The 19,084-nt window shown below is 44.6% G+C and overlaps 2 protein-coding genes across 3 annotated transcripts in view; one reads left to right on the plus strand and one right to left on the minus strand.

The window, feature by feature from the left end:
* LOC132831462 (transportin-3-like) overlaps nt 1-4,591 on the plus strand; it is a 69,061-nt gene extending 64,470 nt beyond the window's left edge. Inside the window, exon 24 of the mRNA XM_060849622.1 lies at nt 1,507-4,591. The gene's annotated coding sequence lies outside the window, so the exon portion shown is untranslated. The remainder of the gene's footprint in view (nt 1-1,506) is intronic.
* LOC132831463 (ras-related and estrogen-regulated growth inhibitor-like) lies at nt 4,337-18,799 on the minus strand. 2 transcript variants are annotated; one of them, XM_060849623.1, is made up of 4 exons: nt 18,372-18,799; nt 12,704-12,760; nt 8,142-8,215; nt 4,337-7,268 (listed from the first exon to the last, which is right to left on the minus strand). In XM_060849623.1, exons 1-4 carry the CDS (start codon nt 18,478-18,480, stop codon nt 6,789-6,791), a joined length of 720 nt encoding a protein of 239 aa, XP_060705606.1. In that variant the 5' UTR covers nt 18,481-18,799; the 3' UTR covers nt 4,337-6,788. The 2 variants fall into 2 exon arrangements, with proteins under 2 accessions (XP_060705606.1, XP_060705607.1); XM_060849624.1 differs by lacking the exon at nt 18,372-18,799 and adding an exon at nt 14,409-14,712.
* Between the last annotated feature and the right edge of the window lie 285 nt (nt 18,800-19,084).

Below are 19,084 nucleotides of genomic sequence, written 5' to 3' on the forward strand. Positions count from 1 at the left end.
TTTTATCTGTCCAAACTCCAATCAATAAAGTTGCTTTGTATTCTTTGACTCAGTTATGTGAAATAACTGATTTAGATCTGTGACAAACTATATTACAGTGCTGTTTGACTATGACTGACATTGCATCCAAAAGTCCCCCACATTTTGTGCGGTAGAAGGAGCAGCCTGGTCCATCATCAATCCGGCCTTTCTACTATTGACTCTATCTGTACTTCCCACTGGCTTAGGAAAGCAACCAACATAATCAAAGACCGCTCCCTCCTCGGCTATACTGTCTTCCGCTTTCTTCCATCAGACAGAAGATACAAACATTTGAAAACATGTACCAAATGATTCATGAACAGGTTCTTCCCCGCTGTTATCAGACTTATGCACCTCATACATTAGAGTTGATCTTTCTCTGCACCTCCTCTCTAACTGTAACACTATATTCTCCATTCTGTTCTAATACCCTGATGTACTTGTGTAAGGTATGATTTGTCTGGATAGCACACAGTACAATACCTTTCGCTGTGTCTCAGTATTTGTGACAATAATAAATTACTTGGCTTGTCATGCCAGCGTTAACTCTCCAAATAAGCATTATGACTGGGTGCCATTCCCCTGCCTTCTACCCACAATTTTCACATTGTTTTAATTTAAATGATTACCTAATGCTTTCCTGAATGCCCCCATTGAACCTGCCTCTATCACAGGAGAAAGTGAGGCTGCAAATGCTGGAGAGGCAGAGTCGAAAATGTGGAAAGGCACAGCAGGTCGGGCAGCATCCGAGGAGCAGAAGAGTCGACGTTTCGGGCATAAGCTCTTCCTGATGAAGGGCTAATGTCCAAAATGTCGACCCTCCTGCTCCTCAGATGCTGCCTTACCTGCTGTGCTTTTCCAGCGCCACACTTTTCAACTCTGCCTCTGCCCACACTCGGGCTGTGTTTCCAGACCCGAACCATTTATTGTGTGAGAAGTTTTTATCTCGCCTCAGATTTGCTGCTTTGTAAATCACTTTCAACCCGTGCCCTCTTGATTGTTGTATGATTGGGAGCAGCTTTTCACTTTCAGTCAGGACTTCCCATGATTTTCAAAACTTCTGACAGACGTCTGCTTAGCTGTCTCCTTTTCAAGGAGAAGACTCCAAACCCCTCCGATCTATCATCTTAACTGAAGTTTCTCATTTCATGGAACCATTCTTGCCAAATCTCTTCTGCCCTTCCAATGTGTTCGCATCCTTTTATATATTGCAGCATCTAAACTGCACACAGTACTTTAGCTTAAGTCTGACAAGTAACTTATACAAGTTAAGCATCATCTCCTTGCTGTCGTATGTTATGCCTTTATTAATAAAACCTCAGGTCATGTGTTTTATTTACTGTTCTCCACTTGCCCTGCCACCTTCAATGATTGCTTGTCTTTCTGACTCTCTCTGTTTTTTCTGCTTTATAGGTTAATACGAGAAGAAAGATTGACAGAAAAACATGCCAATTGTTAATTTTATGTCTCTTTTTTCCTTTATAGTTGTACAAAGTCCTTCCTCTGGAGTCAGCGACACCATTAAAAGTGAGGAATAAATTAGTCAGAACTCATTAAACTGGAAAGAAAGCAACAGCAACTGAATTCCACAAGGGATTATCCAACTGGTTGCGGGTGGGTGGGGAAACGGGACAAATCTTATCCAGTTATTTAAAGGGGTATTTTGTTAAGATTATACTCATGTAATTGGGGCGGTACGGTGGTTCAGTGGTTAGCACTGCTGCCTCACAGCACCAGGGTCCCAGGTTCGATTCCAGCTTTGGGCGACTGTGTGTGAGGAGTTTGCACATTCTCCCCGTGTCTGCGTGGGTTTCCTCCAGTTTCCTCCCACAGTCCAAAGATGTGCAGGTCAGATGAATTGGCCATGCTAAATTGCCCGTAGTATTAGGTGCATTAGTCAGAGGCAAATGGGTCTGGGTGGGTTACTCTTAAGAGCGTCGGTGTGGACTGGTTGAGCCGAAGGGCCTGTTTCCACACTGTAGGAAATCTGATCAAAAAACTATCATGACTTCAGAAACAAAGGATGGTGTTCTAGTTGTCTCAATCAAGATGAATTCATCAAATAGAATTGTGTGTTACAGTTGCACCTTGTTTCAATTCTGGCTTCAGAAATGGGCACCATCCAAAATGGAGGTGGCTCAATGCTGTGTTGGCTTTCACTGCATATGACAAGGTCAGACGGGGGTTATTCTGTATAACTTGCACAATAGTCATTCAAGGAAGTACCAGAGTATATTGAGTTAATATAAGGTGATTGCATTGTAATATTGACCGATAAGGATGGTAGTGTTCATTGTGGACTGTGTATTTGAAAGGTGAATACTGTCAACTTGCATTGCCATTGTCAGAAAGTGAAAAAACAGTTGCTCTGACTTGAAAATGCACCATTTTGAATCTCTTGTGCTGATATCAAATGAGTTATCTAGGGGGACGCAAAGATCTGATGATTAATCTGGGCCTTAGAGCTTATCCAAAAATGTCTGGGCTGATTAAAGGAGGACTGACCCAAAGCATGCACACAACTTAACTTTTCCCAGTTTAGGTAACTTCATTAGCAGTGTGCCTCAGCTAGTAGCACTCACCTTAAATCAGAAAGTGGTTGGTTCAAGGTCTTGAAAATGCGCAATCCAGTCTGAATGCTGAGGAAGTGTTGCCTTGTTAGTGGATTGTATTTTCGGACTAGGAATATCTTCAGTGGTGTCATTATTCCCCTCTAAAGCTTCAACCCCTAAAATATTAACTGGCAATTTATCATATTTGATATTTGTTGGACATCTGTAATCCTGGCAGCTACTCTGACTCCTTTGAGAACTGGGCAAGTGCATATTTGTTACTTTAGTCCGAGCCTACTGTCAAAGCAGCGTTCTGAAACAAATCTCTGAATCTGGTGGGGTTTCCTCGAAAAAGATTAGAGATTGTCCTTACTGACCCTTCTCTTCTCCCCCGTTCCTCAACATGATTCTCCTGAATTAAGAGGGCACGTAATGATTTAAGAACCGTATCTTTTAAGATTCTGTTGCTGCCTGTCACAAACATGCAGTGGTCACTGTTTGCATTGTAAACAAGCACCTTTTAAGCATATTTCTTAAATGGAGCTCAAAGCCACCTGCTTACTTGAGTGACAGTTTCTGGCAGAGCTAACTCAGGCAAATTTGTGTGGGATGCAGCAGCTGAAATGTTAGCCATGGTGACAGTCAGCAGTATTTATGTGAACAGTGAGTAAGATAAAAGCAAATGAGCATTGCCTTCAGATGATTGTTAGGAAAGGATCTTCTTATAGGTCTGTGGTGCAGGTTTATTGCTGTATTTCTTAGGAGCAACATTTAGGCCATTTGGCCCCTTGAACCTGCTCTACCATTCAATAAGATGGTAACTGATCTGGTTGTACTCCCACTTACATTTTCCTGTCTACACTCCATACTTTGTGTTGCAAAGATTTGAATAAATTTTAAATCCCAGCCTCCCCTATTTTGTGGGGAAGAGAATTCCACGCACTACACCACGTTCCCCCTCCTTTTTGCAGTCACTTCACAGATCTCCGTGCACAGCAGTGACTTCCGGAACTGGAAGTCAGTTTGTCAACACGCCTGTCGGCGTGCACCGATCCTCCAAACGGCTCAGAGGGAACACTGCCCCTCAGAGAAAATGATCCTCTCTGTTTTAAAAGAGAGTCCTCTTATTCTTTCTGAGATCTGCATTTTGTCCTGTCTCTGTACAGCTGATTGTCCGTGTCAGTCCCACCTTGGTGAATCCTGCTCAGTACTCCTGGTGCTGGCACTCACTGGGGCAAAGAATGCAGCAGGTCCTGGACCTGAATTTAGTTTAGACACTGTCAATAAATCCAGGAGCAGAATGTGCCCTTCTGAACGTCGTTGGACGACCAGAAGGTCCACACTGGGCTCACAGCAGGAAGAGCAGTGGCCAACTGTGTCCACATGAGCACCAGCAGCACTGAATTCACTAGAGGAGGGGGAGTGTTCTGCTCATATGCAGCAGGGAATGCGAGAAGCTGATTGAGATCTTCTCTTAAGTGAGGTTGAGCAGTGTGCCAGGTTGTTTGGTAAACCTCATGGAAACTACACTGGCTCTGGGGTGAGGTGAAGAGATACATAGATCGGGAGGTCACTGTTGATGTGCCCAGTCACAGTGCGATGACATTTCCTTATTCCGTTACTGATTCCTGACGCCTCTGGGCAGACGGCTGCCAATGGGCAGTGGTCAGCTGAATTCCTTGGGTGCCATTTGCTGAACCGAGTAGACTTTTGGGGAGGGAGGGTGTTGGGGGTGGAGAGACAAAAGCAACGCAAACTAGTGATGGGTTTTTTAAAGTTTTTTTTTAATAACAGGCTTAAACAATTCAGAACAAGTTCTATTTTTTCAGTTTTGCAGCAGTTTAAAAGCAGATGTTAAATGCAAATATCTTGTCCTCTGTGTACTGTGCAGTCCTTTCAAATGTGAGTTAATTTAACACTCGTGTTGTGCTGTCTGATTCATGTGAAATATTTTGTCTGTGTTTAGTGGTGGTATTAATGTGTGCCAGTGTAAAGAATTTTGTTTTATATTAAACTTTGGAACAAAATGTTACTACTTGTGTTTTAATCCCAAATATTTTGTCCACATTGCCTTTAGGGGAGCTCCCCATTTTCTTTTGATTTAAGTAATGCATAAGGTCTTAATCAGGTCTGTTCTCCCAGTTGCAATGGATGAGTTGTACCCATTCATTTTTTTCCCTTTCCTACATTCCCCATGTTGGTTGTTTGTCTGTCTTTTCTCCCGTTCTCATTTCCCAGAGTTGGACCACGGATTTTCATTGGATTAGTCCACACTTCTGGTTAAAGTGCTGCTGCTAGGGTTTACCATTTGCAGGATGGGGGACTCTTTCCCCCAACCATTAGGTGTATTGGAAGGATTTACAGGCTGACAGTCAACTGGCTTGGCCTGGTTATGTGTGCACCTTCCACAGCCAACAGGTCCCAGTATGAGACTTGCAGACCCAGAACCTGTGGTCCAGGAGGAGGAGGAGGAATGTCGCCCACTGTACCAAAAGACCTTGTTGCTAGTAATGAATTATAATTTCTTAATTGGATTATGCCCCCTTCTGTCTCAACCCAGCTTCATGAGTAACTCTGCAGTCACTGAATATATTCAAAGTAGGTAGATTTTAAAGGCATGAGTGGGTATGGGGGTTGTGGGGAGGTGGGAATATGACCTCGAGAGAGAAAGTTAGCCATGAACACACTAAACAGCAGAGTAAGCTTGATTGGCCAAATGGCCTACAGCTATTCCTAATTCCTATGTTTTTGGGAATGGCAACACTCAGTCTGACAGTGAGAGAAATTCATACATGGTATATTGGTGTGTAATATATACCCATTTCTATCCACAAGCTGCTTTTTTCCCTCTTAATATTGGAAGGTAGTGGCCTAATTGTATTATCACTAGACTACTAATCCAGAGACGAGAGTAATGATCTTGAGATGCCATTCAAATCCACCATTGCAGATGGTTGAATTTGAATTCAATTAAAAATTTGCAATTCAGCGTCTAATGATGGCCATGAAATTAATGTCAATTGTTGTTGTGGAGAGTGGGGGAGACCCATCTGGTTATGGAAGGAAACTACCCTCCTTACCTGGTCTGGCCTACATGTGACTCCAGACCCACTGCAATCTGGCTGACTCTCAGTTGCTGTCTAGGTAATTACAGATGGGCAATAAATGCTGACCTAGCCAGAGATGCCCACATCCTATGAATACATTTTTTTTAAAAATCCCCCTTCTGTCCATGTATATAAATTACATTTGGTAATTAAAACATAACCTGCACTCCCGATGGATGCATGATGCAGTGCACTATGTAAGCCCTCCCTTAGTAAAAACCATCTCATGTCAGTATTTGTCCTCCACAAAAGCATATCATGCTTTCATCCGCTTCTCTTTCTAAACTGTCCATTACAGAGAAAGTAGAGGTTAGTTATTCCTCCTCATTGGTTCTACTGAAACTAAAGTATGTTAATTTTGTGGAATCTCCTAGCGTGAATATAACATAACTTCAGGATTGGTATCAAAATTCAACTGGTTGACTCCTACCATGGTGGCTGATTCTAGTCTGTGCCTCTGTCCTCTTGACATAAATCGTTCACATCCAGTGAATGGCATTACTTAAATTGTATCAACCACCCGTGGAACTTTGCTGTATATAAATAGCTGAGATCATTGATAGTGAAAAAGAAAATGTTTTAACCACTTCAAGAATGTTAAGGCAGTTTGACAGACTTGTGAAGATGCCTGTTATCCTGTTGGTTTTATTTTCAATTTTTAAAAACAAATAAATGGCCCTCAGTCCGAGTCATTGTAACACAGGAGGCTATTCACCTCATTGGGTCTCTCCTTGTGTTCAGCAAGCCTCAAATGTATCTATAGTTCCTGTGTGGAGGGTAACCAGGAAAAGCTGCGTTGATTTAGTCTGACCACAAAACAATCCGACTTCAAGATGACCGTTCAAACTGAAGCCCCATAAATGATCCCTTGCAATGTGAAGAAGAGTAGATTTTCTGCTGTTCTATTCCATATTTAGCCCTTCACCAACATCTGTTTCATGTCGCAGTTTGAGAGAACATGCTGTGCCAAAGATGCCTGCCACTGTTTCCTATATTATACAAACAGTGTCTACACTTCAAAAAAGTACTTAATTTGCTGCAGATAGCTTTGGGATGTTACCAATCAGCCAAACAGAGATGACTTTTGGATAGGCTTTCCACAAGAAGCTTAATCGGTCAAGAAGTCCTTCACTGAACTCAAGCTGAAACTCCGTGTAGACAAGCTCATGGTAGCGTTTGAGGGGATCCTGGGTATCTTGTCCATCAGCTTCGAGGAGACCTTCCGCCGAAAGGTTGACAGCACTCCACTGGTTGCCATCTCCCGGTAAAGTAAATTGAAGACACCCACCGTCTCCTCGTAGCTGTCTCGGGCTGAGATCTCAAAGAAAGGGCACTTGAGTGCCTGGGCGATGCCATCGCCCTCCTCCGTGGTCACCATCCGGTCGTACTCGAGGTCCTTCTTGTTGGCGACGATGACCACAGGGGGCGGGGCATCGCTGTGACCCCGCTTCAAGCTGGAGTGGACGTGGCTGATCAAGAACCTCAGTCGGAGAACCTCATCAAAGCTACACCGGTCTGTCACTGAGTAGGCGATGATGAAACCCTCTGCCCACTTGATCTTTTCCTCGATTAACATCGCATCCTCTTCCTTAGGTGGAGGGAAGAAAAGTTATTTATTCCCTTTCTTGTGCAATATGTGACAGATTCAGTAGCAGGTTATCATTATCAGGTCACTATTTTAATACTGTTTCTGGGAGCTTGCTATGATATGTTTCCAACATTACAAGTGACTATGCTACAAAACACACTGACTGTAAAACACTTTGGAAAGTCCTGAATTGCTTCATAAATTGGCTGCAACCTCTCCATATGCTCACCAGTTGATGCTCCAATTAAATGTCAGTGAACCCCTTGTTTTTCCTGCATCCCCAGCCCAAGCTGTATTTTTTTTTGTCTGCTAGACTTTGCTCTCAGCAGAATGGGCCCATTTTCTCCCTTTTACATCTGTCTTTTAGTCCCATTTTACATCTGTATTGCCATTAACACCACAGTAATAATGAGGTCAGCCAGGTGGAGCTCAGGTTGTTAAATGGTCCAATCAGGGAGTCCTGGCTGACATAAGAACAGGAGTGTCAGAGGTTCTGCTCACTCTGAGAGAGTTGGATCAATGTCAAGGACTCTCCACATGGAAATAAAGGCCGACAGGATACTGGCCTCTCTGGAGTTATTGCAAACACTCCCTTTGACTTTTTGTTCTGGGCATTCTCCCCATCTGTTCTACTCGCTCCTCCTTCACTTCTGGCAATAGCATAAAAACTCTTGTTTTATCAGCCCTTTCAGTTCTGAAGAAGTCACATTGCATTTGAAGCATCAACTCTGTTTCCCTTCCCCAGACCTGCTGAGCTTCTCCCACACTTTCTGCTTTTGTTTTAGATTTCCAGCAGCTGCAGTATTTTGCTTTTATTTGAATACTCTTTGAAACCTCCTGTTTGTGGAGGTAATGACCCCGTGATTACGTTACCTGGCCTGCAGTATCGAGAACTTCAAACTGCACACATTCCCCATCCACCGAGGACACATGTCTGTATATTGTTTCTGTGAATGAGTGCAAATGTTGGTTATCGTTTGGACATTACTGGACATCTTCAATTGCATTTCTATACTATTGGCAATCATACCTGTGGCTGCCTGGACCCCGTGCGCCAATATTTCCTCTTTAAACCTGTTCACTTCTAAATCTCTGTCTTACAAGTCAGAGTCATAGAGATGTACAGCATGGAAACAGACCCTTCGGTCCAACCCGTCCATGCTGACCAGATATCCCAACCCAACCTAGTCCCACCTGCCAGCACCCAGCCCATATCCCTCCAAACCTTTCCTATTCATATACCCATCATTTGGGATACTTGGCTTTATTAGTCAAGAGTCGAAGAGTGTGGTGTTGGAAAAGCACAGGCAGCATCCGAGGAGCAGGAGAACCAACATTTTGAGCATAAGCCCTTCATCATGAATGAGGCCTGTGGCCCAAGGGGGCTGAGAGATAAATGGGAGGGGGGATGGAGCTGGGGGTAAGGTAGCTGGGAATGCGATAGGTTATTGAATGTGAGGGGAGAAGTTGATAGTTCAGAGAGGAGGGTGAAGTGGATAGGTGGGAAGGAGGATGGACAGGTAGGATAGTTCAAGAGGACAGTGCCGAGTTGGAAGGTTGGATCTTGAATAAGGTTCCTCTAGGTGTTGGGTGCTTAGGGTTTGGCGGCGGAGGAGGCCCAGAACTTGCATGTCTCTGAGGGGCGAAGTTAAAGTGTTCGGCCACAGGGCGGTGGGGTCGATGGGTGTGGGTGTCCCAGAGACGTTCTGTGAAACGTTCCACAAGATGGCCTCCTGACTCCCTGATGTAGAGGAAACCACATCGGGAGCAAAAGACACAGTAGATGATGTGTGGGAACTGCAGGTAAATCTATGTTGGACGTTGAAGAATCCTTTGGAACCTTGGACGGAGGTGAGGGGGGAGGTGTGGCTGTTGGTTTTACAATTCCTGTGGTGGCAGAGGAAGGTGCCAGGAGTGAAGGATGGGTTAATGGAGGGCATGAACCTAACAAGGGAGTCACAGAGAGAATGGTCTCTCCAGAATGCAGATGGAGTGGAGAGGGAAATATATCCCTGGTGGTGGGGTCTGTTTGTAGGTGGCGGAAATGGCGGAGGAGGATGCAATGTATCTGGAGGTCGGTGTGGTGGAAGGTGAGGACCGGGGGTGTACTGTCCTTGTTACAATTGGAGGGGTGGGGTTCAAGGGTGGAGGTGCAGGAATTGGAGGAGATGTGCTGGAGGGCATTGGCGACCATGTGGGAGGGGAAGTTGCAGTGTTTGAAGAAGGAGGCCAGCTGGGGTGTGTGGGAAGTGGAGTAGATGCGCTGGAGGGCATCATCTGCAGGTCTACAGATAGTGGTGGTAGAGGCTCTGTAAGTCTCTTCATTGTGCGGCTGACCAGGAATCTCCCACTCTTCCTGCCTGTCAGTGGTGTGTACCTTACTAGTCAAGGCATTGAATACAAGATCAAGGTGATTATGATGGAGCTGTATATAATGTGTGCACTTCTAATTGCCACATTTTGGGATGGAGAGGGTGCAAGAGAGATTTACTAGAATGTTACTTGGGTTGGAGTGATTCAGCTGTGAAAAGAAACTAGATAGTTCTGAGGAAGGGTCACCAGACCCAAAACATTAACTCTGATTTGTCTTGATAGACGTTGCTGAGCTTTTCCAGCAGGTTCTGTTTTTGGTTGTAGATGAGCTGGGGCTGTTTCCCTTCTAACAGAGCAGGTTGGGAATCTGAATGAGTGTGTAAAGTTCTGAGGGGCACACAGTAAACAGGACAAGACCCTTCTTTCCTTAGTAGTAGGGCCAATAACTGGGGGGGAGGGGGAGCAGCAACGTTTTAAGGAAAGGAATTAGGATTGTGAGGGAAAATAAGTGAATTCACAGGGTTACAGGTATATAGAAATATTGCTTTCAGGGTGGTAACCCTCAAGACATTTAATAACTATTTAAATGACCACTTGAAGCACCACAACATGGAAGGCAATGAGCCACATGCTGGAAAATGGGTTTAGAACAGATGGACATTTGATGAGTGGTGTGGACATGACAGCCTAAAAGGCCTTTCCCCAATCTGTAAAAACTGAGTCACTCCTTAAAACCTACTTGTAATGAGATATTAAGCTGTTTCATTACATGCTGGTGGTGTGTTACAGTTCACTGAGGGACTCTGGGTTTCATGGGTGGAACCATGCATGTTTTACAGGCATAATGTAGGCTCCAGCTACAGATATTGACAGTAGAGGCTCTGTCAATCTCTGCATTGTGTGGCTGACCAGGAATCTCTCCCAGTCTTTCTACCTGTCAGTGGTGTTTACAAGGTTGAGGGGTGACTTAATAGAAGTTTATAAAATCATAGGGGTAAATAGACAACGTCTTTTCCCTGGGGTGGGGGAGTCCAGAACTAGAAGGCATAGGTTTAGGGTGAGAGGGAAAAAGTATAAAAGAGACTTAAGGGGCAACATTTTCATGCAGAGGGTGGTGCGCGTGTGGAATGGGTTGCTCAAGGCAGTGGTGGAGGCTGGTACAATTGCAACATTTAAAAGGCATCTGGAAGGGTGTATGAATAGAAAGGGTTTGGAGGGATATGGACCAAGTGCTGGCGGGTGGGACATCTGGTCAGCATGGACGGGTTGGACCAAAGGGTCTTTTTCCGGGCTGTCCATCTCTGTGACACTGACTCTCTGAAAAGGATTAGCACTCAATCGTATTATGATCACATGCTCTTCAGGCATCAATACCTGGAGTGGGATTTGAGCTGGAACATCTGCCTCAGGGACACTATCCTCTGCACTAAATGATCCCATCATGTTTAATTAAAGGTGTTTTCTTATTTCAAACATATACTTTATTCATAAAAACTATAAATGCATACATGGTCACTAAAGCACTTCAGGTCTGTGCAGTAGTATATGGGATGACATGGCGGCTCAGTGGTTAGCATTGCTATCTCACAGTGCCAGGGATCCCAGTTCATTCCAGCTTCGGGCAAATGCCTGTGTGGAGTTTGTATGTTTTCCTCCGGGTGCTCCAGTTTCCTCCCACAACCCAAAGAAGTGCAGTTTTGGTGGATTGGCCATGCTAAATTGTCCATAGTGTTTAGGGATGTATAGGTTAGGTGGATTAGTCAGGGGTAAATGTAGAGTAATAAGGTAGGGGAGTGGGTCTAGGTGGGATACTGTTCAGAGGGTCGGTGTGGACTTGCTGGGCTGAAGGGCCTGTTTCCACACTGTAGGGATTCTATGAAGAAACAAAGAAAGAATCTGACTCCAACAAACTAAAGGCATTTCTTACTTGTATATATACATGCATTGGGGACACTGGGTAGGGGTTGGGGTCCAATAACTGAATGGACCCCATTTAAGTTTGGCAGAAGACCGCAGACAGTGCTCTTTCCCCACTGCACCTTGGCAGCAGCTGCCCCAAGATTTAGTACATCCCTCAGCACATACTCCTGGACCTTAGAGTGTACAGGTGTTCGATAACTGCAAGTTGTTGTGATGCAGAAAGCTTACTCAAGTGGTGAGTACTGAGGTAGAAATACAGCATGTGCTGTACCATTTTAGAGTCCCTGCAGTGAACTTACTGAGTGCTCTATTGTTTGGAGGCACCTCCTGACTGCAGTGCTGAATTTCACTCCTGCCTGTGAAGCTTCAGATTTCAGCATGTGGGTGAGACATTGACAACTCCAATCTCTTGTTTCTCACATGCTGGAACAAGCTGTGTATGGGTGTGAGACATTCCGGCTGTTATCAGTTTGTTCTGCAGTGATGGACACACACACACATGCCGCATATCAGCGAGATCATTTGGGCTGTTGGCAGTCTGACAGTATGTGATAGAATGTCCAATTGGGCTAGATGTTTATATTAACTACAAATCCCAACAAATACACAGAGCAGCATAGAGTCATAGAGATGTACAGCATGGAAACAGACCCTTCGGTCCAACCCGTCCATGCTGACCAGATATCCCAACCCAATCTAGTTCCATCTACCAGCACCCGGCCCATATCCCTCCAAACCCTTCCTATTCATATACCTATCCAAATGCCTCTTAAATGTTGCAATTGTACCAGCCTTCCTCTGCCAGCTTATTCCATACATGTACCACCCTCTGTGTGAAAAAGTTGCCCCTTAGGTTTCTTTTATATCTTTCCCCTCTCACCCTAAACCTATGCCCTCTAGTTCTGGACTCCCCTACCCCAGGAAAAAGACTTTGCCTATTTACCCTATCCATGCCCCTCGTGATTTTGTAAACCTCTGAAAGGTCATCCCTCAGCCTCCGATGCTCCAGGGAAAACAGCCCTAGCCTGTTCAGCTCAAATCCTCCAACCCTGGCAACATCCTTGTAAATCTTTTTTGAACCCTTTCAAATTTTACAACGTTTTAAACTGCAATGGTGTAAATACCCTTTCAGCAAACATACAGTGCACACACCCCACTCACTTGGAGGGATCCCTTTCAGGAGCCACTCTGCGCATACTCACCCAAAGTGGGATCATACTCTCCGATGAATCTTTTAGTTATGAACCGTACGGTGATTGCTGGAAAAGCAAAGGTGTGAGAGTTAGATGTGAAGTGGAAAACTCTGCCAACTGACCTGGTCCTGATCTGTACTTCAACATTGTTTAAACATCAGTAGTCAGTGGATGCTCTGTCAGCTTCCAGCACTGAGACAGGCCACTCACCCCACAAGTTCCATGCTAGTCTCCTCCCATCCCTCTTCATCCAATCTGATCAACAATTTACATCGTGTGATCATAAGAAATAGGAATTGGAGTCAACCATTCAGCCCCTCCAGCTTACTACACTGTCGTGGCTTATTTGATCGTGGTCTTAGCCCCACTTTCCTAGCTGTGGCCCTAACCCTCAACTCCCTTGTCTATCACAAATCTATCCAAGTCAACCCTGAATGTATTCAATGATCAGTCTCCAGTGCTTTCTAAGAGAGAGAATTCCCCAATGTCTGAAAGAAAAGCAGTTCTTTTATCTCTGTCTTAAACGTGAGACTCTTAGTTTTGTACTGTGGCCCCAAGTTCGAGATTCTTACTCGAGAGGAAACAACTACCAGCATTTACTCCTGTCAGAGTCGTATGTTGCAATTCTTCGAAACTCTGAGTGCAGGCCCATGTAGCTCAATCTTTTCTCATAATCGCATCCATTCCAGGCAGTGAGCCTTCTCTGAGCTGTTTCCAATGCCCTCCTATGCCTTTCTGTCTTCATCAAGCTTCTCCTTCAACATTCATCTCAGCTTTTCCCTGCAGCAGCAAGTCTCAGACAGGGAAAGATTTTTTTTCTGAATTCTTATTTGGGTTTATGAGCGTCTCTGTTAAATGTATAGTCCCATTACACACCTATTCTTCCCACTCGTTTATGTGAAAACATTTCTTACAGTCATAGAGATGTACAGCACGGAAACAGACCCTTCGGTCCGACTCATCCATGCCGACCAGATATCCTAAATTAATCTAGTCCCATTTGCCAGCACTTGGCCCATATCCCTCTAAACTCTTCCTATTCATATACCCATCCAGATGCCTTTTAAATGTTGTAATTGTACCAGCCTCCACCACTTCCTCTGGCAGATCAGTCCATACACGTACCACCCTCTGCATGAAAAAGTTGCCCCTTAGGTCCCTTTTATATCTTTCCCATCTCACTCTAAACCTATGCCCTCTAGTTCTGGATTATTCCACCTCAGGGAAAAGACTTTGTCTATTTATCCTATCCATGCCCCTCACGATTTTATAAACCTCTATAAGGCCAACCCTCAGCCTCCGATGCTCCAGGGAAAACAGCCCCAGCCTATTCAGCCTCTCCCTACAGCTCAAATCCTCCAACCCTGGCAACTTCTGCTAGGCTCTGTTATGGTTTAGATTCTTATGAGGCCACACTCATCTTTCTTTTGAGAACAAGAATCCTGAACTTGAATGTTAGAAAAACTGCAAGATGGACATACAACAAATACTTCGGAATCCCCAGCATCCCCACCCAATCAGTATTAATGGTTAAGTCAATGCATTTTAGCTGTGATTTTAAGATGGATTTGCACTGTTTGGTCTTGTGTTTTGATACTAGTTGGTCAGGGTTATTTTTTACAGCAAGCCGAAAAATCACAAAATGGTCACAGCGCAGGAAGAGACTATTCAATCCATCCTGTCTGCACCAGTTCTCCAATGACAATTCCCCTACCTTCACCTCGAAGCCCTGAACATTCTGCCATTTCACACAACAATCCAACACCCTCTTGAGTGCCTTGATTGAATCTGTGTCCACCACGTTCATGTGTAGCGAGTTACAGATCCTAACCATTCACTGCATGAAAAGGGTTTCTCCCTTGGGCTCCATTGCTTCTTTTGCTAATCCACTTCAATGTGTCCCCCGTCTTTCTCAATCCTTCCCCAGTGGTAACAGTTTATTGCCGAACAAGACTGTCTATGAGACCGTAAGAAATAGCTGCAGGAACAGGCCATTAGTCCCTGGAGCCTGTTTCACCAATCAGTAAGATCTTAGCTGATCCAACATTCCTCACGCTCACTTTCCTGTGTTTTTTCCTGTAACCCTTTATGATTTTGAATTATTATTTTTAAAAATTTTCTTTAGCGTTCACAGGCTCAGTGTTCACTGGGTTTTTCTTGATTATGTTTCTTTAAGCTTGGCTTGCTGGCCTTTCTCTTTTACAAGTCATGATGTGGAGGAGCCGGTGTTGGACTGGGGGGGGACAAAGTTAAAATTCACACAACGCCACGCAATCTAGGTTTGTTCAAAAGTCATTTCAGTTGCACGACACTAATCTTTTTCTATAATTCTGTGTCTTGTGATCCTGCACAACAGCTACCTGGTGAAGGAGCAGCGCTCCGAAAGCTAGTGCTTCCAAATAAACCTGTTGGACTATAACCTGGTGTGGTGTAATCCTTTACAAGCGACACAGAGTCCTTAAAGGACTTTCTTTTACTGTTTCTCTTACTTTGCCATTGGAAAAATGCAAATGGAATGACTTGATAATTTTTTAAAAATATATTAAATTGTTAGGATAGGGGCGTCGCTGTCAAAACCCAACATTTATTGCCCATTCCCGATTGCTCTGAATAATTCACTTGTCTACTTTAAAAACCAGTTGGGGTCAGTCATGTTGGTGTGTGGGTCTGAGGTCATATAAAATGCTAGACTGGGTAAGGAATTCCTTCCCTGAAGGGCATTAGTGAACTGTTTGGAATTTTACAACAATGTTAGAATTACATTTTACTGCTACCAGATTTTTAATTTGAATTCATATCTTTAAATTGTTATGGTGAGATTTGTATACTCAGTCTTCAGAGTTAATAGTCCAGAAGCTCAGTAATATGTAGTGTGATGTGAAGTTTGATCTGATTTTTGCGATGTTTTTGCTGTGCTAAAGACACTATATAAATGCAAATATTTTCACGAACTGTTTGAACCAGGTGGTATTTGAGGTGCCAGTTAGTGTGAATGCACCACCTACCTCCCATCGTAAATAATAAAAGGTTATTATTTATCCGCTATGTTGAATAAAAAGTGTAATCAGAAACTTTGAAGCCAATCGGCATCCTCGATTTTCCTGCATTTGTACTTCAAGCTGAGAACAAGGACATTGAACATAGAACAATACAGCGTAGAACAGGCCCTTCGGCCCTCGATATTGCACCGACCTGTGAACTATTCTCAGCTCGTCCCCCTACACTATCCCATCATCATCCATGTGCTTATCTAAGGATTGTTTAAATCTCCCTAATGTGGCTGAGAAATTAATCACTTTTTTAAAAATCTGAGATGGGGCGGCACGGTGGCTCAGTGGTTAGCGCCGCTGCCTCACAGCGCCAGGGACCCAGGTTCAATTCCTGCCTCGGGCAACTGCCGTTGTGGAGTTTGCACATTCTCCCCGTGTCTGCGTGGGTTTCCTCCGGGTGCTCCGGTTTCCTCCCACAGTCCAAAGATGTGCAGGTTAGATGAATTGGCCATGCTAAATTGCCTGTAGTGTAAGGTGCATTAGTTAAGGGAATAGGTCTGGGTGGGTTGCTCTTCGAAGGGCCTGTTTCCACACTGTCGGTAATCTAAAAAAAAACCTCAGAATAGGATTACCACCATTCCCACAGTCAGAGCCACTGGATGAACGAGGGTTAGACAGGCTCAGGAGCTTGGAAGGAGTTTCGGTGTTTGGCTACCTGCAACGGGAAGCTAACTGCAGACTTTAATAACGAACCACTCCACAATGTTTCGTGAAGGACAGAAAGATGAACTGGGCAAGCGATAACAAAAGGGTTTAAAATGTCAGGAAGCAAATGAGCTCTGAGTAGAAGTGATTCCAATCAATTGTTTTTTAATCAATTTGTTTGACCATGTTATGACACATCTTGGCAGAGTCACGTAACATGGAAACAGACCCTTCGACCCAACTCGTCCATGCTGACCAGGTTTCCCAAACTAAACCAGTTCCATTTGCCTGTGTTTAGCCCATATTCCTCTAAACTCTTCCTATTCACGTACCTGTCCAAATGCGGACTTGGGTTCAATTCCAGCCTTGGGTGACTGTCTGTGTGGAGTTTGCACATTCTCCCTGTGTCTGCGTGGGTTTCCTCCGTGTGCTCCGGTTTCCTCCCACGATCCAAAGATGTGCAGGTTAGGCGAATTGGCCATGCTAGATTGCCCATAGTGTTAGGTGCATTAGTCAGGGGTAAATATGGGGTAGGGTAATGGGTCTGGGTGGGTTACTCTTCGGAGTTGGGCCAAAGAGCATGTTTCCATACTGTAGGAAATCTAATCTAATCTCTCCCAATGTTGTATCTGTGCTTGCATCTACCATTTCCTCTGACAATTCATTCCACATGCAATCCACCCTCTGTGTGAAAAAGTTGCCCCTCAGGTCCCTTTTAATCTTTCCTCTCTCGCCTAAAGATTATGACCCCTAGTTTTGAAGTCGCCTACCCTGGGGAAAGGAGCTTTGCTACTTGCCTTATCTATGCCCTTCATGATTATATAAACCTCTTTAAGGTCACCCCTCGACACTCCAATGAAAAAAGTCCCAGCCTCTCTTATAACGCAAACCCTCCAGCTTTGGTAACATTCTTGGAAATCTTTTGTGCTTCCTTTCCAATTTAATAATATCCTTCCTATAGCAGGGTGACCAGAACTGTACACAGTACTCCAAGCGTGGCCTCACCAACACCCCATACAACTGCAACATGACATCCCAACTCCTATACTCAGTGGTCTGAGCAAATGAAGGCAAATGTGTCAAATGTTGTCTTCACCACCCTGTCTACCTGCAAATACACTTTCAAAGAACTATGCACCTCACCGCTAAATCTCTCTGTTCGACAACATTCTCCAGGACCTATCATTAACTGTGTAAGCCCTGCCTTTGTTTGTCTGACCAACATTTATCTAAATTAAACTCCATCTGCCACTCTGCAGCCCGCTGGCCCTGTTGATCAAGTCTTGCTGGGGGTCTGGAATACACTGCCTGGGAGAGTCGTTAAGGTGGGGAACCTCACAAGCTTTAAAAAGCATTTGGATCAGCATTTGAGGAGTAGGCCACAGTGTATTTTTGGCAGTGAAGACTGGATGGGTTGAAGAGTCTCTTCTGTACCATATGATTCAATGGAACATGAATCTATCTCTGGACCTTCTAGTCCAGAGATAGGGACACTGTCCCACCTGATGAAGGAGCAGCGGTCCGAAAGCTAGTGCTTCCAATTAAACCTTTTGGACTATAACCTGGTGTTGTGTGATTTTTTAATCCAGTGTTATAAGGTTGAGTATGAATTATTTGACACTGAATAAACATGAACATAACAGTTATACAGGGAATCCCTTTCAACCCTGATTAATCACTGTGCAGCGTTACAGGATAGAGCAGGGCCACTGGGACCCGATTGGATTCTGCAGAGGTCCAGCATGGATGGGCAGAAAGGCCTCCTCCTTTGTAGTAATGACCCTAATGTGCTGTGACAGCCGGAACTCGGTGTAACTCTAACCGTCCTGAACAACCAATATTTCCAAACACTGCCTGGTCCTTGCCCTGCTAAATCACTAGGATTCCTGTTAAGTTTCTCTGCTGTGCAAGATGGAGTAACAGATCTGGATAGCCTCAGGGGGAAAAAAAAGAGAAATGAGTTTTGATTTTGTGCTCCTTACCAGTTTTCCCCACAGCCCCTTGACCCAGGATGGCCACTCTCGCAGTCCTGCAGCCGGCCAAGTGCTGAGCTCTCTTCAAAGGACGGGGCAGCTGGAAGTTGGAGTTCATGTTGGGAGGCTCAGCTCCGGCTTCCAGCTGGGCTTTGGAGCGGACGGGACTCTGGAGTTCCCAGTCTCACAGAAGCTTGGATCCAGTCCTTGCCTAACTGCATTCCGCCCTCTGTGCTCCTGGTTAAAGCGCAGAGAAGACTTCTTCCCACAGTCCGAGAGTTGGAGATTTTCTGAAGTTCCTCTGTTTGGAGCTGAGAATCCAGCAACTTCTGTCTGACACAGATCCTTCAGTCCTGATTGTTTTCTGCTGGCTTCCCCTTCTCTCTCTCTCTCTGAGATGTGATGCTAAATAGTTTGGACCAAGCACCTAACAATCAGTTCCACTCTAGTTCCAGACTTGACGTATGTTGTTTGCAGTTTCTACAGAGCTCCCGTGGGTCCTACTGCCCTCATGCAGCTCGATGAGAATTGAAAAAAACTTGCATTTATGTAGCGCCTCTCCCAACTGCCGTTCATCTCCAAAGACTTTACAGTCATTCTTAAAATCTGACCCTTACTTCCAGATTCTCCCACAAGTGGAAACATCCTTTCAGCACCCAACCAGTCAGGTCGCCTCTGGATCCCCAAATGGACAGAGAAAATGTTTTAAGGCAGGACACCGG

The sequence above is a fragment of the Hemiscyllium ocellatum genome, chromosome 33 (assembly GCF_020745735.1).
Source record: "Hemiscyllium ocellatum isolate sHemOce1 chromosome 33, sHemOce1.pat.X.cur, whole genome shotgun sequence".
NCBI lineage: Eukaryota > Metazoa > Chordata > Chondrichthyes > Orectolobiformes > Hemiscylliidae > Hemiscyllium > Hemiscyllium ocellatum.

Excerpts from the sequence above, each read along its gene's own strand:
- LOC132831463 (XM_060849623.1), bottom strand. The coding sequence starts at position 18,480 with ATGAACTCCAACTTCCAGCTGCCCCGTCCTTTGAAGAGAGCTCAGCAC. Across the intron at positions 8,216-12,703 it reads AGAGTATGATCCCACTTTGG|AAACAATATACAGACATGTG; the intron begins GTGAGTATGCGC and ends ACTCATTCACAG. Across the intron at positions 7,269-8,141 it reads TTCTCGATACTGCAGGCCAG|GAAGAGGATGCGATGTTAAT; the intron begins GTAACGTAATCA and ends CCTCCACCTAAG.